The sequence below is a fragment of the Parasteatoda tepidariorum genome, chromosome 9, assembly GCF_043381705.1.
Source record: "Parasteatoda tepidariorum isolate YZ-2023 chromosome 9, CAS_Ptep_4.0, whole genome shotgun sequence".
In the NCBI taxonomy this organism is placed as follows: Eukaryota; Metazoa; Arthropoda; class Arachnida; order Araneae; family Theridiidae; genus Parasteatoda; species Parasteatoda tepidariorum.
Window position 1 is genome coordinate 26,740,397 of NC_092212.1, and position 24,316 is coordinate 26,764,712.

Genomic DNA, 24,316 nt, shown 5'->3' on the forward strand with positions numbered 1-24,316 from the left:
CAAATAATGACTTTGTCCAAGAAAAAACACATTATAGCTGAGCTAAATGAAGAGTGCTATGTTTAATGAAGAAGCTATGTTTAATGTCAAAATCAAAATCTTGGCTGATTTCAATGTGCAACAGGATGTTGTCCGCCATTGCTTCTGTGGTTAACGTCACGCTGTAATCCAACTGCAGTTGAGTTGGACGGTAATTGTAGTTCAAGATGAGCGTACAATGACGTATACTATCAAACTCACAAATGGACCAATCAGAGGTTAGCGCTGATTTCCAGCTGACGGCGTCCTGTCCTAAGAAACCAGGCCTTTAGAGTCAGGTTAAAGTTAAGAGAATTATTGTTTAATTTCATAGCCATCAAAAGCACTACTTGAGTATTATGTTTTTTCATACATTTTAATGAAATTAATTTACAAGTATATTTATATATTTTTCTGCCCCATCACCAAGAGATTTAAGAAACTTTGTTTCTTACTGTAATCCTTAGGAAAAAAATTAACGGCCTCCGCCGGCTACAAAGCGACTAAATATAATAACTGGCGTTAAAATTATATGCCAATTGCCACCCGAACACCACTTTTCGGAGCGAAAATCAACCCCTTGTGAGTTTTCTGACTATTTTTTTTTAATAAATATGAAATTTTTATAAATATTTTATAATATTCTGAAAATTATTTGTTTCTTAAAATTGTTCTTCATTTTAGAAATGAACCTTGTAATGTTTACCCTATTTTGAAAAAATTATTTAAAAGATTATCTAGCAGTACAATACAAGATTACCTAAAAAATCCTTACATTATTAATTTCAACAATTTTCTTAATCGTTTAAAGTGACCAGATTTTTTTAAAACGCAGCCATTATTAAAAATGCTACAACTGGCCACTGGCAAACAAAAATTTCCTAATTTTTCACTAAACCTAGCACACAATTCACAAAATCGAAAAATTGAAGACTCTTAAGCTTCAGTAATATAAAGTTAAGAAGCTTTCTACTTATGTCCCGCAGAAGCTAAAATTTTTGTGTGCCAGACAACATAAAATGACTTAAAAAAAATATATAGCTGCATTAATGTCTTTTTTAATTCTTATTTAAGATGTATTTCACTTCTTTTAGATCTATATCTATAATAACTTTATTTGAACAGAAAATAATTTTAAAATAACCTGTTTTTTATTTTGTTTACTTTGTATCTATGTCTTAGGTTAACTTAAACTTATAAAATAATACAATTTACTTCTTTTTGTTTTCTTGCCATTCTGATGCACCAAAATATGGACTTTGTATTTCATTTTCTAATAAATAAAGAAAAAAGATATTATACAATAATTGAAAAATATTATCAGAAATGAAAGACTTGGGGCAATATAATGATAAGTAGAATTTTCAAATTGTTGTTTTCTACTGCAAAAACAAGATTCATCATTTTGGTTTGGATATGTGTATCAAGCATATTTTATTTAAACAGAATCACATAGTTTTATCTAACGGTCAAAAAAAGTCCAAATTTATTGCATAGTTCTATGGGTATGCTATGATTTTTTAAATTTTTTTCTATAATTCAGGGAATAATTCAAAAATGTTTCAAGACAAATGTTGCAGAAAGGGATGCAATAAGATTATTTAATAAAATTCTTTTCAGCATTAAAAAAATATCAATTCTTATACTTTTTAATTAATACAAAATATATCTATTAATACAAAACTTATGAATCGCATTTTTTTTACAGGTTTAAGACTGCTCATACCGACAAAAGGTAGCTTGGACGTAGCAAGCTCAAATATTTTTCTGATGAGCAATTGAAATAATATATTAACTCCATCAGATTTAGTTACGTTTTTTATAGGGAAACATATTCCTTTTGGGACATTTTTTTCATAACTAGTTTAGTTATCCCTTATGAAAATTTAAGGTATATTTAAGGTTGATTTGAGGTATTTTTGAGGTATTAAGGTTGTTTTGAGGTATATTTAAGGTTGCAGAGAAAACAGCAATAAAAATTATACCTCGTAAAGGTTGTAATTAAGGTGTACGAGGTTGATTTATATATACTTCAGCTTGTTTTGAGGTTGTTTAAAATTCACTTCAAATCAACCAGACTGATAAGGAGATTTTTAAGGTATACCAGGTTTATTTTCTTACACTTGTAACAAAAGAGGTATTTTTGAGGTATAAAAATTTTTACCTTATTTCAACTAACGATAAAAAGGTATTTATTGAGGTATATGAAGTCATTTTATTTATACCTAAGCTTATTTTGAGGTTGTTTTAAATTCACTTCAAATCATCCAGACTGATAAGATGATTTTTAAGGTATACGAGGTTGTTTCTCTTACACTTGTAACAAAAGAGGTATTTATGAGGTATAAAAAAATCAACCTTATTTCAACTAACGAGAGTGAGGTAATTACGAGGTATAAAAAATATACCTTTTTTCTACTAACGATATTGAGGTATTTATGAGGTATAAAAAAATATACCTTATTTCAACTAAAGAGAGTGAGGTATTTATTGAGGTGTTGAAGTCATTTTATTTATACCTAAGCTTGTTTTAAGGTTGCTTAAAGTACACTTCATATTAACTAACTCACTTCCCAGAGTTCCATGCGAGCCGGCAAATGGCGTGTGTGTTGACAATCGAAAGTCTATTCGAAATTCGGTAAGTGTGCTTGACATTTATTAATTTAGTTTTATCACTTTTAATCAAATATGCTTCAATTTTGAAACTTAAATTTTATTATTTTTGTTTTAACGACGCGTCCTGATCTTAAATAATTTAAGTTGGAGGATATTCTTAGAGGCTATCGTTGTAGGCTTAGCAATAAGAGAGAATAACCGAAATATTTCTCGTCACTGTTTTGGGTAACATTACTGGTGAATCGTTACAGCAGGTTATGCACAGTATATTTTATTGTTTGTAGTTCAGTCAAATAGAACTATTCTTTTTATTTTGCTTAAATGTATATGTTTTAACGTAGCAGTATGCACGCTGATTAATTGAGAAAAATGTTCACAATTTCTCTTATAAATAAATCATTGAAAATTGAAAGATTTTTAAAATAGCAATTTTGCTTTGAAATTCTACTATAGCTGTATGCTTATCGTTTGGATATTTGTTGCAAAGTTTATATTATTGTTTATATATATATATATATATTTACAGAGCTTATCCACAGTTCCCTGATATTACTGAGATGGCCTAGGCTGTAAATAGCACATGCGCGGCGGCGCAGAAGAAGAGACAAGCAAGCTACTGCTCAGCCTTCCCCTAGGATATAGTTCTGAATTTATACCTAAAAGAAAAAGTAATCTCTCCTAATAAACTACAGAATTTATGTAATTGTTGATAACAATAGTTTGCTAGATATTTGATAATTGAAAACTAGTAACTGTACTAGCTCACTTCTTCATGTTTGATCACAAAACTGCTATTTTCACTACATGTTATTTTCTCGCATTTTACCCACGTTAATTATTTACTAAGCAGATTGTTATTACTTATTAGAATATTGGGCAGAATGAAATTAAATCCGATTTCAAGTTTATATGACAATTTGTTTCAAGGTTATGAGCTTTTTCATGCAGCTGTTTATGGTTCACTACTTCAAAAATGTGCGAATTTCGGAAATCTTAAATATTTTAGAAATAAGTCAGTATAGTATGCAATTTTAATCCTGAATTGAATAAAATCAATTGCAAATAAAAACATTTATTGTTGAAAGTAATATGCATTATTTTGAGTTTCATCCTATGGGATGTGTATTTATATTTAAACAAGTGTTTGTAACAACTAACTATTAGTTTTATTCTGCTCGGTATTATAAGTTATATAGGAGATATTATACTCAACTTATTTTAAAAGTATTATTTCAAATCATTCTCTCTTAGACATTTTCCTCACATAAAATTACTCACAACTTTAAAATAAATGCTCCTTATCAGCTTGTAATTTGTTCTATTCGATTGAGTGTAAAAAAAGAATAAAAATTGGTACATAACTTTAAAATTTTAATTTATTAAACGATTGTAGATTCTTGATTACATTGATTAAAAATTATTAAAATAACTATTTTTTAAGAAACTCTGATGTGATTGACAATAACATAAGTCCTTTTCAGAATCAGCGTCAAAAATTTAAAAAAAAGCTGCTAGTTTCATGAAGTCTGACAAAAAGTTGAAAAATATAGACTAGGTTTATTGAGTTTAAAGATTTTTAAAAAAGAAAGGGAAGGAAATCTAATTATTAAACTTACAAGTACCATAATGTTACAGATGTATAGAAAAATAAAAAGTGTTAAAATTGCATAATAAGATTGGAATTATACAGGGTGTTTATAAAGTCCCGGACCCATTTTGATGTTTAATAACTCATAAAATAATAAAGATAGATTAAAATTAATAACATTAATGGTTAGATAGACTCAAAAAGTTTCATGACCCTTGTCAATGAACTTCCACGTGTGCCCCCTTCGTCGCACGGAGAATATCAAGTCGATAGTCAATTTCACGAGAGGTAGCTTTCTTTTTTACAGAAAAGACAATCTCATCAGTCGTATACTTAGACATGTTGGAAAACTTCGTATTTCCACAACTAGAAGAGCTTCAGCCACATGTCTTTTTGCAACAAGATGGTGCACCACCTCATTGGGGTATCATCGTTCGTAGTTCTTTGAATGACCATTTTACAGGAAGATGGATTGGGCGAGGAGGTCCAATTCCTTGGCCACCCAGATCACCTGATATAACGCCGCTGGACTTTTTTCTTTGGGGATTTATAAAGGACAATGTTTACAGGAGGATCGTGTCGAACATTGATGGCCTAAAAGCCAGAATTACAACCGCAATAGCCTCTGTGGATGCCGACATGCTTGCCGCTACCTGGCGTGAAATTGACTATCGACTTGATATTCTCCGTGCGACGAAGGGGGCACACGTGGAAGTTCATTGACAAGGTTCATGAAAGTTTTTGAGTCTATCTAACCATTTATGTTATTAATTTTAATCTATCTTTATTATTTTATGAGTTATTAAACATCAAAATGGGTCCGAGACTTTATAAACACCCTGTATATTTGAATTTCTGTAAATGTTGTTAATGGTAATACTGTCTTCAGTGTATTTTATTTTGTGGCTGTGATACATGTCATGCTTTTTAGCTACGAGGATTGAATAGAAATGGCAGAAGATATTTATCTGAAAAGGAAAATTAATTTCATCCAGTTAATTTAAATGATAAAAAAAATACTTTCTAATATTTTAAGACCTGCCACTATTATTGTAAATATGACTTTCTTACTAATTTATATTTTTTTTCCTTTTAGGTTCCAATAATTACAAGTTTCAACATGTAGACGGAAACAGTATTTAAAATAATTTTGTTGGTTTGTAAAAAAAGTGAAATTTTAGTTTTAAATAAAAGTACTTTGAATTTCAGCTGACTAATTATTTAAATTTGTAGTTTTATAGCTTTAAAAATTCAAGCACCTTAGACAACTATCTTCTAAAAATACGAGTATGAGTTCCCATAAATAATTTTTACTAACTGTAGAATTTGGATAAGTGTTATTTTAAGATGATTTAAATCAATCTATTAAAATTATAGAAGAATTATGCATTTGAAACTTTCTTTTATAGCTTAACAAAAGAAGCAATTACTGCCGAAGGTTTAATATTAAAAATTTCAGGTTGATAAATGATCTCTACTAGTGAAAAAAATGTAATGTACATTATTCTTCATATAATATATATAATATCTTTATATATATATTATATTTTTTATATAGTGAGTCTAAAAATTAATAAACTAGGTGGTCCGTATAACACCTCACCTTCGTAAGTGCTAAAAAAAACATCTTTGGTTGATAAATTAATACTTCTAAAAATACAAAAATATATACTTGAGGTTACGAAATAATAACTTAAGGTAGAACATGGAACACATGGCGCTAATTAAAAATAACCTTTCCAATTGTTGAAAATACACTTCAGGTTGATTTATAACAACCAGAAGTGTAAAATGGCCCACCTTAGGTTGAAAAATATATACCTCTACAAGCATAAAATTATATACCTGAGGTTGAAGAATAATTACCTGAGGTAGAACAAAATACATTTGAGGTTGATTTATAACAACCAGAAGTGTAAAACGACACACCACAGGTTGATAAATATATACCTCTACAAGCATAAAATTATATACCTGAGGTTGAAAAACAATTACCTGATGTCGAACAAAATACACCTGAGGTAGATTTATAATAAGCTGAAGTGTAAAATGACACACCATAGGTTGAAAAATATCTACCTCTACAAGCATAAAATTAGATACCTGAGGTTGAAAAATAATTACCTGAAGTCGAACAAAATACACCTGAGGTTGATTTATAATAACCTGAAGTGTAAAATGACACACCTTAGGTTGTTGAATAAATACTTCCACAAGTGTAAAAAAATATACTTCAGGCTGAAACATATATACCTCTGGAGGTATATTTAAGGTATATTTGAGGTTGATTTTGAGGTATTCATTTGCACCCTTTTCAACCTTTACGACGTATTTAAACAACAGCCTCCTTTATACCTTTAAAATATACCTCGTTTATACCTCATTTATACCTCGATTTTTTCATAAGGGATTGCTTTCTAAACTATAGAGCATTAATATAACGAAACAAAATTTGGCTCCCATTTATCCCGCCTACTAGGTACTTTAATCCAGTAACATTATGAAATTAATTTGAACATTTTTTTTCTCTCTATTCGATGAAGTTAGGTGATTCTGTATTTGATTACGTTATTTGAGTTTGATACATAAACCAAACAAGGTGCTAGTTTTATGTATCAAAACCAATCACGTATCATTTTTGTAGCAGAAGTGTTACCAAGGTTTTAGTGAATTCTCGAGTATAATGCATCTAGAGCTTCGAAACTTCGAGAAGGTAAATGAGATTTTTCTTGTCACAACTTGCCGGTAATAGAGTTCCTGCTTGTCAGAGAGTTGCGGCAATATGGGTAACATTCTCTGATTGGTAGAGAATCAAAACTTACCGAAATAAAACGAAGCAAACTTTTTCTCTTAGATTTAACATGCAGTGATGGACAAGATATTTTTATCCGGCGAAATATCAAAATTATAAATGTGTATATTATTTTCTTGTCTTTAAAGTATTCTTCACTATTCAAAGTATCTATTATACACAAATATATTGTTAAAAAATCATTTATTTCGTGAAATAATTACAATTCAAAAATTGTCATATCTCTACTTGTTACTTTTATCAAGTTATTTTTGTTATTATATGCTGAATAAATCACTGTTTTAGCACTTGAGACTTTAAATACTTTATTGGTGTCTTCATGTGCTCGTATTAACCTTGTATTTTTTTTAAATCATTGAAAGCTGATTATTCTGTCTTAAGTGATCATTGGGTCTTTATATAGAATTGTAAACTAATTTTTTATGTCAATTTATTTTTAAGTTAAAAAGCAATCGTATTAAATTTTGCATAAATTATTTATACATTTTCCATTAGAAAAGCACCGTTTGTTTGTTTGAGTTTATATTGAAAATAAAAATCTGGACAGGGTAGCTAGATATTCTATAAGATAAACATGGAGATATTGCATTAAGTTCTTCTTTAACGATTAATTTTAAGATTCTTTCTTCTGCTATCTAATTATGCAAAAATTATAACTAACTTTTATACCATATCAGGAATTTTACACATATTATTTTTAGAGTTACTAAAACTCTTGAATATAGTTCCACTTAATATGCAGTAAGTATAATATTTTTATAAGAGAATAGTTTGCTTTTACTCTCTCTGCTCAAATTGTCAAAAATGATAATAAGTCTTCTATTTGCTATACATAATATGAAATATACCTTTATACTATATAATATACTATTATACTATAGGATATACTATTATTGATAAGTGATATCAATCTGAATCTTAATGATTGTTGTTTTTTTAAAGGTATTTTTTATTGTTAGTGTTATAAAAAAAATTGCTTATATTTGTTTGTTTTTTTAATTTAAATTTTATTTTATGCATTGAACAACACAACTATTTTTTAAAAAGATAAGTATTCAATAAGTATAACAATATGTAATTTCTTTTTAAAAAATCATTTCTATTTTAGAAAATTGGGATAAAATCATTTGTTACAATAAAATAACATAAAAATTTAAGAACTACGTTTTTTCAGCGAACTAAAAAAGAGAAAACTATTCTATTTTTTTTCACAGTTAAACCACATCATTTTTTAAAAGCCGTTTGATGCTAATTATCGGTGGCTATGAAGTTTTTTACGAAAATGGTTTTCTTTACGGATCTTATCTGACGAAACATTTTGCATCTACATAAGTTTTAAAGTAATCGAAATTTTGCTTAACGATAAATTTTGCTAGCATTCTTAAAATGAATGAATTATCATCATACTCAAAGCTCCAGTTGAAATTTAAGCACTCTGGTTCAGAAAAAAATGGTCAAAATAATGATTGGCTATAAATTTCATTCCATTATCCCAGTAGAAGTCGAAAAATTATCACTACTTGCTTTACCATCTTACGCAGTTTGCTTTTAAATACTTTAACTAGTTGGAAAGCTGTAAAAAGTTGGATTGTCGATAATATCCTTTTAGTATTAATATGGTTATAAAATATTAATTTTGGCAGGAAATAATTCGTTCATTTGACTCAGAGCTCTAGATGAAGTTTGAATACTCGGAAAATGATCGATATTTTTACCAGAGATCAATTAACTTTACGATAATATGGGGATAAAATTTTGATTATAATAATCAAGAAATGTTTGAAATTTGAATTGTCGTCATGCACTGAGGTACCCTTATAAGGCGAGCACTCTAGTAAATTAGAGAGTAGTCGGATGTTTGAGAATCGTGTTCTGCCGGTGGCACTCAGGAAATGATTACAAATAGCATTGTAATCCAGCATAAAGCTTCAGTTAAAATTTGACTGCCTTAGTTTGAATCTGGTCAAAAATTTTGGTATGCAATAAATTCTCTTTGACAGTTATATCGTGATGAATACTGCTAGTAGCGGATGGGAAATAATTGAATCGGGCATAGGATTAATGTCGGGCCAAAACTTTAGTACGGTTTTGAGTGCTCTAGCCAGTTGTGAGAAAGAAGTCTAAATTTTGACTTGCAAAATTCCATCAATGTAATAAAAATCTAGTAAAATAAAGAGTATTTTTTTAAGTAAAAATATATAGTTAAGTGATAAAAAATATGTTAATAAAAATAACTTTCACCTATCTAGTTTTTTGTAAAGTTATATCAATAACGGACTCATTTAATAAAATGCTATTTATTTCAGTTTTCTTATTAACAATTAATTATTCAATTCAAACATTGCGTGATACTTAAAAAAAAGAAAAAAGAATAAGGAAATAACAATAAAAATCATTGTGTAAACCAGAGGTCGCCAAAGTGNTTAAGTAAAAATATATAGTTAAGTGATAAAAAATATGTTAATAAAAATAACTTTCACCTATCTAGTTTTTTGTAAAGTTATATCAATAACGGACTCATTTAATTAAAATCCTATTTATTTTAGTTTTCTTATTAACAATTATTCAATTCAAGCATTGCATGATACTAAAAAAAAAAAGAATAAGGAAATAACAATAAAAATCATTGTGTAAGCTAAAAGTTCCCAACACCTAGGAAGAAAGTAAGATTGGAAAGAAGAGTCGCCAAATGTGGTAACCCGATACTCTACCTTTTTCGCAACCCTAATGTTCAAAAAAATTTTTAAGCAACTCTTTTGCAATTTTGTAAATGTACGTTACATTAAGCAGAATTTTGGCAATAATAATCTTTGTCTGACTGAGTTAAGGTCGCAGACAAAGTAGGAATTATGTAGATAGTGCTGAGGAAAAACTGCTACCATGCGTCTATTATTTTTCGTTGAATGAAGAACAAACACTGACCATCTGTGTCTAGAAATTCGTGTTCTGATGTTTCTTTGAATCGCACCCAGAAGTACATGGGGAAAATGAGAAATGCGCACAACACAACCTAAAAGACAATCAGTTTTAAGAATTAATCTTTGCTCATTTTAAGGTTATTAATGGGTAATAAGTTATGAATTTCTGAACTAAGAAAAGATAAATTCATTGCAATCAGAATTAGCAAGAGATATATGTGCTGTGAACAGTCGCCTTTTATGTATGTATATTATTTCAGTTTTTTTTTTATACTTAAAACACCACAAACACCTTGTCTTATTACAGATGTCAGTTATTTTGAGATGAAAGTAAATTTTTATAACTGTTTCATTCCTTTGAAAGGAAAGGGTTTAGAAATAACTGGGGAAATTTTGTTTAGTATTTCCCTTAAATATTTTCTTTTAAATTAAAAAAAAAACAGGTACCCTTTTATCTACTTAATTATGATTTATCATTTTATTAAATTGTGTCATAAAACATTCAAAACTAATTTCCGTATGTTTCTTCATATATAATTCGTGGTTATCATGATATGATTATGTTAAGCAGCCTTATTTCTCATTGAAAATATTTTTTAGCTGGGAACTTGACGAAATGAAACTCTGAAAGGAAAGGGTTTAGAAATAACTGGGGAAATTTTGTTTAGTATTTCCCTTAAATATTTTCTTTTAAATTAATAAAAAAAAACAGGTACCCTTTTATCTACTTAATTATGATTTATCATTTTATTAAATTGTGCCAGAAAACATTTAAAGGTAATTTCCGTATGATTTTTCATAAATAATTCGTGGTTATCATGCTTTGATTATGTTAAACAGCCTTATTCCTCATTGAAAATATTTATTAGCTGGGAACTAGACGAAATGAAACTTTCCATGCTTCTTCACCAAATGATTCAGCCGATTATTTTATTTTCATTACATTTAATTCACCCAAATGAAATGAAAAATGTGGAAAAAATCTTTGATAACGAAAAAAATAAGATTCAAGATAATTAACACAGTTCAGTAGTAGCTATCCTTTTTCTTAATATTATAAAAGCCTACATAGATTTAAAAACTTGATTTATTTTTTCAAGAAACGGGTTAAGGTAAAACTAGGTAATATTTTTAAAACTGCATCCCAGCTAATAAATAATTACCACTTAGATATTAAATATGGCGATTATTCGATACTTTTTCACCAAATATAATTAAAAAGTCATAGTTTCAGTGCCTTAAACTCGAAGCAGAGCTTTAATTTTAAAGTATATACTGTCTTTTAATTTTTGTTTTATAACCGGAATTGAACAGCTGCCGCAATTCTGAGTTTTCGACTATCAATGTTCAACTCCGTAGCCTTGTTATTTCGATCTCAACCCAGAAGACAAGGAAACCCCCTGATCAAGTAAAGCGACAAACAAGCCTTTGTGGAGGGTTTTTAATGGAACTAATCCGCATATACGTGACATGAAAAGGAAAAACACAAAAACTTCCCATGATCAGCCCGACGACAAGGAGATTCTAACCCATGACCCGTCAATCACTGAGGATATTTTACGTCAACACTGTGATCGGTGCGAGCTGAGAGAAGAGTTTGTCGGCCACAGAGAGGATTCGAATGATTCTCCATTTTTGCAAATCTGTGTGAGCCCAGATAATATAAGGTTGAAGTAACTTTTTAGCTATGAAAAAAATGACATCACGAAAGTCTTTTCTTCATATTGGTATTTTGTAACACTTTAAATTAGCATAAAGAGCTCAGTCTAAAGATCTGTTTTCAATACTCACCAAGTCAGTTTTTTATAAATAAATTTTTAAGTGTCTTTTTTTTTCAAAATTTATTTCAAAAGAACATTTACCTTAATATACTTGGGAACTGAAAATAATCCCCAAGTAAGATCTCTCAATTTTATTTTATCCATGAATGTTTTGGTTAACCACTTTTGACAACAAGGATGAGCAACGAAGCCTTTGTTTTGAGAAAGAGCAGCCATGTCTACGACAGAATGATTTCCCCATTCTTGTATTTTGACGCTGAGTGAGTCATATGCCTTTGATGGCATATCATTATACACCAAGTCAAAAACGTTTAAAGCCATCTTGGCAAACTGCCTGCAATAAAACAAAATTCAATTTATTATATTTAAACATGGTGTTTTGTATGCAAGATTGTAAGACAATAACTTTCAATTCTAAGCTGCTTCCAAATAGATATGAACCATATTCCTTTTACAGATGGAAAAAGGTAGGGGTGCATGTCGACATTTTTCCTGAAACAGATACAGCTGACAGAATTTATTTTCGATTACAGAATTTGAAAATCGAAAATAAAATATTGCTTTCTAATAACAAAAGGCATTTAAAAGCATTTTGTGATGCTTAGCATTGATTTTTATTTCACATTATTATATTCATTCAATTTACATCGTTAGTTGAAATTACTTTATTGCCCGGAAGTGGGATACGAATTTTACGCTATTTAGATTAGAAAAAATTTTGATGTATCATATACCAAATAATAGCCTTTACATTTAAACATCAATGTAGGATATACCGAGCAAGAGCATACCAGACAATGGTCCTTAAACGTAAGAAATGGCAATGTAAAAAATACCGGGCAATGGAGCTTTACCTTAAAATCAGTGATGAGAATGTGATGGATTATCTATCTAATTAAACTTGCAAAAGAAAGACAACAATCCACTCCTCGTAGGGAGGTAGATTAGGATTGTAGATATATCGGTGCACACTTATTGTTTTGTAATCTTGAGTCTAGCATCAACCACCCCTAATGAATACTCTTAGAATTTTTGTTAAAAATGAAGTCAAAATTATTTACCAATTAAAGGTCTCAAAACAATACTTAAATGAGATAAAAACTTTAGAGTAATAACTTAAGAACAATACTTAAATTAGATCTGATAAAAGAGAATATTGAGGAAATATGGTGCACAATACATCAAAACCTGTTCAGTTACCGAAAGAAAAAATGAGAATTTAAAAGACGTATATTAGAACCTGTTCAAGTTTCAAATGGCAATAAAACAGGCTTCGATGGTACACTCGTCCTACTTTGCATAGGTTTTATTAAAATTGGATAGAAATTTTGTATTTTTCTTTTCAAATTATTATTGTATATCGACGAATCTATTTTTTCTCTTCATATTAGGCTTTTTATTCTTTTATTTTTCAATAATTGATTTTTCATACCATCGATTATTTTCGGCACACCCGGTATAATGCAATGCATCTCATTACATTGGTGTTTATGCAATAACGAAAGCATTTCAGCAAAGATGGAAATTAATTTTTGTAACAATCTTCTTTAAATTCGATTTTATTAAAAATTTTTTACACTTGAAACTGAATCATCCAATTGAAATCGCCATTTTGTTTCAAAAGAAAAAAAGTTATAATAAATAATTCTGATAAAACATTAGTACGAAAAATTTAACTTACTCATTCAATGCTTTAAACTCTTCTTGCTGTTTACTGTCCCTGATGTAAACGTGTAGTCGATCTAGGATAACGCAGCAAACGAGGGCCATCATGACTGGCTGATCAATATGCTTCCACAAATGTATGGCGAGTTTTCCTCTATTCGATACTAAACACCATATAATCAATACTATGAGTGATTTACGTTCAGCTTCCTCGGCTGTTTTGGAATAATGCGTATTGTATATTCCCCTGGCACACTCATTCATTTGAAATGAACTGATGTAAATTGGTATTCCAATTAAGCTCTCAACGATCCAGTTTAAATCCCAATCAATGAAGTAGCCATCCAGCCTTGTGAACTACAAAAAAAATTTACCTTGTATAAAAGCTAGCTATCTTGGAGGTTTCTTAGATTCTTAGAAGATTCTTAGAGCAGAATGGAAAACGATTCTAAAGGCATTCGTCGACATAAAACTGCCAAGACAATCAAGAAGAGGCAAAAATTTGTGGAATGATCGTAAAATTTCTTGAAAAAATAGAACTGCCAAAACTCGTAGAGCCTCCAAAAAGCAAACATTAACTTTCTAAGTAATTCATTTTTCCTGGATCAATGGAAGAATTTTATTTGAGAAACATTAATGAATAAAAAATAAAAAGTTCCTAATGAATGGTTGAAATTTTTTAATTTATATTTTAAAGATTTTATGGTGTATAAGTTAAAAGAATGAAAAAGAATATAAATAAAAATAATATGAGGCAGAAAGAAAATAATACAATGAAAAGAATGATAAATGAAAAGAATAGAATGAAAAGAATATGAGGTTCAAAGTTAATTTCACTTACTTTCCTATAACCTAAAAGTTTCACCCAACAAACTTCGTGAAAAAACTCTTCTTTCAATACGTGTTCGAAAAGTCGAATAAGTCGAGTAGAGTTCAAATATCTGTGGACTTGAAAGTCATTTTCAAGAAACATCGAGATAAATTCTTCCCGGTCATCCCTCAATAAAGTTTGTTCGAACATGTTATGGTCAACCTAAAATTGCAAGTTAACCCATTAACGCTAGACACTTTATGTAGCAATGTCGGGAGAAGTTCTATATAGAAATGAGTTGCGATGAACTAATGTTTAAAATTAGTAGCTATTTTATTATCTTATAAAAAAATCACAATTCCATGATTAAAAATCAAAATTGGAAATTTCCTAATTACTAATTGTACTAATAAGCTATGCTATTAAGAGTTAAGTATCGTAGACACTGTGAATATTTGTTTCTTTTACAACTTTTAGAGCTAAAATATGCACTCGATAAAGAATGAAAAGTTTATTAAATAGTGTATAAGTAAGAGTAATGTTAACAAATGCTACAGATTTTTTTTTTAAACTATCAATGAAATTTTACAATGAAACGGACTTAAAAGACAAATCATTATCTAACTTAAGATATCCAATTCGTTTCGACGGATTTTTTTCTGAAAATAACGTTAGTTGAAATTTTAATTTTATTTTTGGTAAGAAGTGGTCCGAAAATTATAAATTTAAAGTATACATCAAAAATTAATTCTTCAAGATAAAAGTAAATCTTAGTTTAAAATTACATATTTTTCATGCAGCTCTGCAACAAATTGTACTACAAAAATATCAAAATAAGCTTTCTTGTATAGATCAATAATGTGATTACCCGTGTTTTGAGTTAAAATCTTTCCAAAAATAAAAAAATTCCAAAAAGACATTAAATATATTGGTGTAATATTGAATAGCTAAATGAAAATTCTAAATGTTCTTATTTAAAGCTTGCTAAAAATAAAAACATTACACTCAGACCATAGCTTTAAATTCAAAACATAACTAACATTATAAAAAATTTGCATACAAGTTTCAAAGAATTCTGTTCAAAGCATTTTTTTGTATTGTAATTTTTTTGTAGCGTAAATTTTTTTTCAAAATAAACATTTTTCAGAAAATGCATTTAAAATGCGAGATCATAGTGAATTACAATAAAACTCTGACAACAAAAGAATTAATTATTCAAAAGTTAGTTTCTGAAAGTGAATTACATTTTTATCTAAAATATTATTTATTCAAATAAAAATATAAAAATTTTCAAAGTATAAGAAAAACATTTATAGCTTTGTTTTCGGGTCTTTACTTCCGTTTTAAGTTTTGCTTGTCATCATACAAAAAAACAATTATAACTTCACTTCTAAAAATGGGAAAACAAAAATGTGAAGGGTTATAAAATGCCATTTAACCAATGTAATAATTAATAATAACTAATTAATAGCAAATGACTAATAAAAGAACTCTTAATTTTCGTCGAAATTACCGATTTTCACCCAGTCGTGTATTTTAAATTACTATACATAAATTTTTAGTTTTAACTTTTTAAACATCATATATTTTAGATAAGTATTACTTAAATATTTTTTAAGTACATACATAAAACGATGACCAATAAAAAAAGCAGTAATTAATCAAAGGTGATTAAAACTAGAGAAATTTTATTTCTAAATTCTTTCCTTCTATTATTAAAAATAAACTATAATTATTATTCTAAGTATGTAACCCTAATTAATTTTTTTATTCTTGCCCTGCGTTTTGATATTTAGGAGTATCTTTCATCCTTTTCTTTAAAAAAAAAATTATTTTTATTAGTATTTTACGATAATGTTTTAGTTACTTTTCATGACACTAGATCCTATGAAGCTGAGTTCGGATTGAACTGACATAGCATTCAACTTATATCTATGGTGTATCCCTCATGATGATAATATATGATGGTGGTAGTTGCGAATGACTTATAAAAATGGAAAAATCGATATTATTAAAGTGTATTTCCGACAATATTTTGTTTTCTTGGTCCGTATTTTCATTCTTATTTGAAGTATTAATATCTGCTAAAATACAGTGTTATTCATAATTCCCTCCGGGGTTTAGAAGCGTTATAGTAAAAAAATGAAGACGAATATGGCAAAAAAGAACATATAAAATTATTCCGAAGGTATTCAAATTTTAATTTAAGCAGTTGCCGGTAGATGGCAGTAACATATACCACTGAAGCCAGCTGTAGTAAAGAAAAATGGCGTTTACAGGCGGAGGGAATTATGAATAACCCTCTGTATTATTCAATTATATCAGAAATGTTGATACTCGCTCAGCTTGGTGAGAAAATGTTTTCCGTTAATATTTAATTCATGGTTTACTAAGATTAGGGCTAACTGATTTTGCCTACCACAACCAACAAACAGTTTGAACATACTTATAGAATGTTTTTATTTCCAATAATCTTCAGGGTAGGCTTTCAAAAGTTTTTCAATTTGAAACTGAATTTTGAAAATTTCAGCGTTTAATACTTCACCGCTTCATAAAATATTTTTAGAAAGTGAAGCTAATTAGAATCCCAGTTATATTGGTGTAATATATTTTTGCTTATAGTCACAAATAGATAACCATTTTTAATTTAAAAGTTTTATTTTCTATTTCTGTCAAACAGAGTTATGGAAACAGTAAAAATAGAATAATGACAGAATTATAATTTTTTTTGTTATAGAAATCGAATTTTTTTTTTGTTCTAATAGTCAGACTACACAATGAATGTTCCGAATGTTTTTACTTTAAATGTGTCTGAACGTAGATGTTTAGTTCTATTATGTAAGAAAACCAGGAACTTTTAAAGTAATAAAATAATTCGTATAAGTTGATACCTTAACCTTTATTAAGTTTTCCAATCACAAAAATGATTCTTACTTTGAAGTTAGGATCTTTATAAAATACTTGTGTAGAAGCAAGCTCAGGGCAGTTCCAATCAATCGTAAGCTGCAGGTCTATTTTAAGATGATCGGCATAATTTGAAACATCGGTTTTTCGAACTACAAATAAATAAATGAATAAATTATATTCCAAAGCCATCACAGCTATAAAAATTTCAATATGTAGAATTTTTATACACAGATATAGTAGTTTGATTTTCAATTATTCTTTATTGGTTCATGAAAAAATTTTACTTAACGAATTCGATAAAAGAAAGCTTTTGTGTTAATACGATCGGATTGGAACAGCAAGTCGCCGTGCTAGAATATTCAAAAGTATTCCTTAATATTCTTTATAGAAAATGAAGCACTGCCATTTATGGTCACATCGATAAACGAAACAGCGATTTTAATCTGCATTTCCCAAAAATGATAATGTATACATATTTTTAAATTGTTTAAGTGTTTTTTAAACACCTTTGAATTCAAAAAACTGCTAGTCTCCTTTGTCACACAGAGAAAAATGTTATTTTTTCAAGTATTTTTAATCGATAGAAAACGGATTAGAACTAAGATATTTCTTTAATTTAATTCATCGTTGACAATGTTCAAATTTTAAAAATAGCATCATAAGTTTTAAACGTTACTGATGACGAAAATGTTACAAATATCAAAGGAAAATAAAACTTATTTACTTTTAAATATAGTTTCAAGTAAATATCTTGGAAGATCTTCGTGGCTTGTCAAACCTTCTATGTCAAACACAGTTATATACTTCAGTTCGGGCTGTAAAAATTAATTCTTTTTATTAATCTATCAAAAAACATTCCTTAAATATAATTTATATGCTATAATCAATGTAATCCAAGTGTGAATAGATTACACGAATAAATATGTTTGTTATAAGCACTATCTGTGAATGTATGTTAACCAAATATTTCATAGATTAACCAAAATTGCTCATAATACATTAAATACATCATAACTCACATAAAAAAAAAAATTCAAAATTTTAGGTTAGAATAATTTGATTATAAACGATTTAGACATTTTGATTGTAAACAGGTTTTTGAATTTCATTAAATTCAACTACGATTTTTAACTCAATAAAAACATTTTTTTGCAATTTTTGATTGAGCATTTCTTAATAGAATTGAAAATAATTTCAATAGCAGTGGTATATGCGAGTTGTATATAATCACAGCACTGAACTTTTTGTCGATCAAAACTATACATTAAAATTGGCAATTTGATAGTTTGGTGAGAAATTATTTCTTATATTAGTAGGAAAGATATAGATTGTAATGATAGAAGAGTATAAAGCCCACAGGATTTAAGAATCTTACTGAAATTAAAGTAAATACTTACTGGTTCTATGCAATCCAATATTCTAGTGCAAAGTGAATTATGAGCTATTTTATTGTCTTTAAGCGATGGAAAAACAGATGTAATTTTATTACTCAAGTTCTCTTTCAAAATATTTTCCACATATTCTGTATCTTTTATCTTTTGAAAACTAAAATTCAATAAATAAAAAAATATTAGTGCATTACGTTCTCAATACAAAATCAAAACATTCTTAGAATAAAACTAGTTCGAATTAAAGTATGTTTAAAAATCCGCTATCGAATAATCCCCGATTATTCGAAGACCGAAGCAACTTCGGGTTATCGAAGTGTACGGATCTTGGTCGAAGGATACTCTGAGACTCTTTTTTCGCCAAGGTACGGATAATCTAGGTTACAACGTTTTGTAATCTAATTTTATCAATACACTTTTAAATAGAATTTTTTTCAATAATATACTAATATATAGATATACTAATAGTGCTACATATGTACTCTTTAAATTTAATTTTAATATGATAGCTTAGTAAGTGTTTTTTTGTTTTTTTTTGTCAAATAGGTATAGTTTTAATTACAAATTCACTTGTGCTATTGCCCTTGTTAACGGTACTCCTTTGCTTCTTTTTGAATAAGCCATTTGCACAAAGCAGCATCTAATTGATAATTTTTTAACCGATTTCATTGATTTTCGAAGTTGTGTTTAGAATCGATTAATAATTCCTAACATAATTTGTAAGGCTATCTTCCGATTTCATTCGTACTACAATATTCTATTCTTATTATACAGATATTAAAAAAGGCTTCCTTTCAGCAAAAATAGTAACCATGACGGCCGAACGAAACTCCATTATAGTAACATTGAAAAAATAAATAAAACAATGTAAATGATATCTTCTAAATGTCTTCGATACCAGAGCAACACACTTTAGCAACTGTAAAACGTTTACCATCAACTGGAGTTATTTTGCCTAGTTCAAAAATTCTAGTACAAGTTTGGTATACTTCTTTATTGCACATTCCAGTAAAAATAAAACCGCCTTTATTGTGTGACGCGACTTTTCACGACGCAAACCAATGAGAACAGAACACATATATTAAGAAAGTTTATCTGCAAGTTCATATAACTTACTTTCTGTCTCACAAGGGCAGGGGAAAAATCAAATATATGAAAAAGTAATATAAAAGAGTCCTGCCAAAAAAAAACCACCATTATTAATAGCCAATAGAGCAGCATTTTTTTATGACTTGGATTATACGATATTGTATACCATTTACCTATCTCTTAAAGACAGAAGCATAATTATTTTCCCAGTTTTTAATAATTTAGCCTTCAGTTCAGGTACCCATTGAAAAATAATTGCCATACGCATATGCAGTCCTTCTAAGTGTTATTTTTTGGGAGATTTGAGATTAGAGTAAAGAACAGGTCTTTCCATAACATACAACCTATTATGTAAAACCCACTCCCGGGAAGTTTTGAAGCGTGGATGATGGCATTATCTTGCTGAAAAATCCAACTTGTGTCAGTAATTTTCTGCGCAAATGGTAATAAATGTGTTTCTAAATTTTCTTGGTACCTGGTAGCTTTCACGCAGCCTTAGAGAAAAGCTAGGTTAAGTTTACCGCAGTAATTGAATCTTTTCAACACCATTAATGAGCTTCTACCCTGCTGTACATTGGGTAAGCAATCCGTTTCCCTTCTTGTGTTATGCTAAGTAAGTGCAAAGCTGTCTAGGTCAACCAAATTATTTTTCTTACTACTCTCTGAACTTACAACATGGGATACTATTTCATTCTTTTATATCAATTCGCTAGTACAATAAAAAAGAAAAACAGTAAAGGAGATAAGAAGAGAAAATCTTCTGCAAATAGACAGCACGGTGGAGGGTCAGGAATGATGTGCTGAAACTTTAAATGTGGTGGTCAACTTAACCTAGCTTTTCTTCCATGCCCCACAGATTTTCAAGAAATGCCAGAAACACTTTGCCATTTATAATACAAAAAGCATGAGTTTTCCAGCAGGATAAAGCCTCTATTCACACGAATAACAGTTTTTAGATAATAGGTGCATGTCAATTGACAATGAAGAAAAAACTCAATTCATGGCCATTGAAAATAAAAGAGTATGTTTTTGAAAAAAATCAATCAGTTTAAATTATTGGAGAAAATTTTAAGCAAACATTTAAACAGAAATTAAGAACAGAATAAATATAACTAATAGATGCTATTTCGGATTAAGAGGACAGTTCAAATCAAATTACTTGAACTGAAAAAAACAATTACAACATTAGAAAGACCAATAATTTTACATGGAAACAATCATTATACAAACTTGGATGTTAGTTTTAGATATTAATCAAAAGCACACACTTATAAAATATGCAAAAAGTGAGTATTGAGTATAGTAAAGTGCGGCGTGCTCTCTGCTTTCGCTTATAGCACTGCGTTTCAATAGGTAAGGCTTAATTTAGCCTATCAAGATTTATTTGAGCTCTGAGGCTCTTTTTCAAATGCAACATGCTACCACGGAATCCAACAGGGAACAAAATATGCAAAAATAAATACCTTCGACGGACTTCATAATAAGTATAAGCTAAAACATCTGCTAATCCTCCACTTCCACCAATTATCAAAAGGGGCAGCTTGCGACGCAAATGGGATAATACGTAATGAATGCTCTGTAAATCTCCCTGGACAAGAACAGCAAGAATCGGAACGGGGGAAATAGTCTCATAGCAATCTACATAAAAAAGAAACTACCATCAATAATACATCATTCCGTATAGATGTAGAACACAAATATGGAAACACTTTTGTCCTAACTCTATGTAAACAATCTTTCTTTTCGCAAAGGAAAAGGTTGTTTTGGAAGGTTTTTTGTTGCAAAATTGTTGGCACATTTTGATAAATCGTACTTGAAGCTTTTTGAAATGGTGTCCATTTTATCCAGGCAAAATTCTCAACTGCCATGATACGGAGAGGAAGTTTATAACTTGTTTTTTTTTTTTTATAATACCAGAAATTTTGAAATCATAATATAGAATTACGATATTATAATAATAATGCTTTTAAAATTATAGTGGTATTGAAAGGGAAAACAAAATCTCTTAACTTCTTATGCATATTTTGATAGATGAAAATTTTGTACAGGTATAAGGACACCATTTTTAAAAGCTTCAAGCATCATCTTTCAAGTTGTGCCAACAGTTTTGCCACGTAAAACCGTCCAGAACATTTGCTTGCTAAAGAAAAATTATTTCACATACAGTTAGTATAGAAGTGTTTCCATATTTTTGTCAAACTCCTATATAAGGTAGTTATAATTAAAGTTACCCTATTTAGATCAATATATAATCCTTTGTGTTTGTCACATTACACGGAAAAAATTAATTTGCCTTATAAAATTAGTTTAAATTTCAGCCGCTAGGCAAAAAGAACCTTATAAAGAACAAAAACATAAAATATATGAAGTTTTTATGAATATATGAATATTTTGTATACACAAAACTCAAATTTTAGTTTTTCTATCAAATCTTTAATTTTTCGATTCTATGTGCATTTCGTTATCGTTAATCAGATGATCACAACGCGTTATAGCATATTTAACAGTATAGAGTAAAATGTATTTTAATCTCTATTACAGGTACAATGACATCTGATGACCTTCACCTTTGATACAATGACAATGATGATCGTTTTTAATTTCATATTTTTTTTCCCTTGAAAATTACCTCCCGCCTTTTTCTTACGGTAGGGGAGAGTGGGGTCAATTGTAACAGGGTACGATTGTAACAGAGCAAAAATTTCGAGTGTCGGGTTCTAGATTTAGTTTCTAGGTGGTGCACAAGGTGTATTTGATAAATCTACATATACACCCCTGCTGGCAATCATTTTTATGTACTTCTGAATGTTCTTCTTTATGTACTTCTTTGTGTTACATCACAAAAGATATTTTCACGTTACGTAAGCACTTTTTTTGGTATTAGAATATTATATTGTAACAAAGTAATTTTGTTTAAACAAATAAAAACTATTAACCAAATATATAAGTGGACACCTTAATTAACATTTCAAAATAAAAAAAGATTAGTTTTGTTAATTAACTAGCATTGTTTTTAACAAATGAAGCTGAAATGGCGTCTTGGGGACGATTGTAACAATAAGTAAAGGGACGATTGTAACAGCTGAAAATAAATAATCTTATGTTTACAAACCATTACTTAACTCTTTAAGAACCACCAATAGTTTCCTATATCATTTATATTATGTTGCATGTGCATTATTTTATTTGTCACCTTTCACAGCATAAATTAAAATTTTTAACCCCTTAAAGTTAAAAGTTTAACCCTTTAGGTCTCTGCTCATTATTATTTTTACTCCTAAAATATCACTACTATTTTGATCAATAAAAAAATATATCACAACTATGATAATATGTATAATTAACTATGTTTTAGTTGAATTTATGAACTGTTACAATTGACCCCGTAAGTGGGGACAATTGTAACAAGTGCACGACTGTCAAAAATTGTTAATAACTAATATAATAACATTTAAAATAAGGTATTTATTTTTTTTTCTAGTAGAGGATAGTCTACTTTACTCGTCTGTCAATTAATACTAATAATATATTGGATTTTTTGTTAGTTAAAAATAGTTGAGTAAAAAATGTTACAATTGACCCCACTCTCCCCTACACTTAACTTCCTAGTTTCTTCAAATTTAAGTTATCACCTTTGTCAAAACCATTCTCGACAATCAAAACCATTTTTTATCTTCAAAAGGTCGATATCCTCGAAATGCAATTGACAAGTTATTGTACATCTGAGGGGAGGGGAAATAATTGTTTTAACTGCTAGGCTTGCCTTTTCTTTTTGGCATCCTGCAAAGCGCGTTAATATTTTCTGACTGCTGAGACCACTGACTTTTTAAACTGTTCTATATTGTAAAAGGTTCTTTCTCGTACATGAAAAACGCCATCTATAAGTTCAGTTGTAGACTACATTTTATTATAGATTTCATTTTTACTCATGTTCTCATATAACTATTATACCAAATATCGTTTACATCCATCAACCGAAATAAAAAAAATAGGTAGTTTAACAGTCAAATACTCAAGCAAAGTTGAACGAATATTTATTTACAGAGTGCATCTTACTAATTGAATAGCATGGAAAAAATCGTTGAACTATTTGACATAAAAAAAGGGGTAAAATTAATCACTCATATGCTTAAAATAATAGATTCTTGTGATTGGTCGATCATGAATAAATTTATCTCTTAATACAGTAATAATGAGGGAATAATTTAATAAATTTACCCATGTATTTCAAAATTAATTAACAATCTGTCTAATTTTATAGATTTTTGTGCTTATAAAATTTTTATTACGAAAAAGTTTATATCTCATTTATAACATTAAAATAATTTTAATAAATAAAACTAAAAAAATTGAAGATAACGTTTTTCAAATGGGCTAAAAGGAAGAAAACAGGTAGGATGCCTATTTTTAAAGACATGAGGAAAATTTTAGGTGGTGATGAAAGTTTATTGCCAAGGTGATGCTCACTACGTTTTTTATTTTAGCTGTGACAAAAATCGATTTTCTCCTTTCTATTTGAAATTTTTGTTTTATTTAATCTTTTTAGTAATCTGTCAGATTGTTTATTGAAAAGTGTCAAAATTTCGAATGGTGATGAAATAGCGTAACATTCTTGCTTGCAAAATAAAAGAAACAATTGTAACTTGTCGTGGCACGAGGGTTCCAGTTGACAATTGAACATTATTAGTCGAAAATGGTAGAATTTTCGATTGACGTTAAATCG

At 28.9% G+C, this 24,316-nt stretch overlaps 1 protein-coding gene and 1 long non-coding RNA gene across 4 annotated transcripts in view; one reads left to right on the top strand and one right to left on the bottom strand.

Moving 5' to 3' along the window:
• The window catches only part of LOC107452431 (protein ced-11), a 74,272-nt gene that overhangs the window by 40,480 nt on the left and 9,476 nt on the right, over window positions 1-24,316 (bottom strand). For both annotated transcript variants that reach the window (XM_043050967.2, XM_071185639.1), the window contains exons 5-13: window positions 21,057-21,231; window positions 18,514-18,661; window positions 17,841-17,931; window positions 17,144-17,265; window positions 14,240-14,431; window positions 13,415-13,755; window positions 11,815-12,067; window positions 9,957-10,044; window positions 1,234-1,291 (exon numbers count right to left, since the gene is read on the bottom strand). In XM_043050967.2, the coding sequence (XP_042906901.2) occupies window positions 1,234-1,291; window positions 9,957-10,044; window positions 11,815-12,067; window positions 13,415-13,755; window positions 14,240-14,431; window positions 17,144-17,265; window positions 17,841-17,931; window positions 18,514-18,661; window positions 21,057-21,231 (1,468 nt within the window). The remainder of the gene's footprint in view (window positions 1-1,233; window positions 1,292-9,956; window positions 10,045-11,814; window positions 12,068-13,414; window positions 13,756-14,239; window positions 14,432-17,143; window positions 17,266-17,840; window positions 17,932-18,513; window positions 18,662-21,056; window positions 21,232-24,316) is intronic.
• Window positions 2,420-5,430, top strand: LOC122271081 (uncharacterized). Of its 2 annotated transcripts, none has more exons than XR_011637814.1 (3): window positions 2,420-2,656; window positions 3,161-4,949; window positions 5,319-5,430. It is a non-coding gene; the product is annotated as an uncharacterized lncRNA (long non-coding RNA). The 2 variants fall into 2 exon arrangements; XR_006226153.1 differs by having other exon boundaries at window positions 3,161-3,302.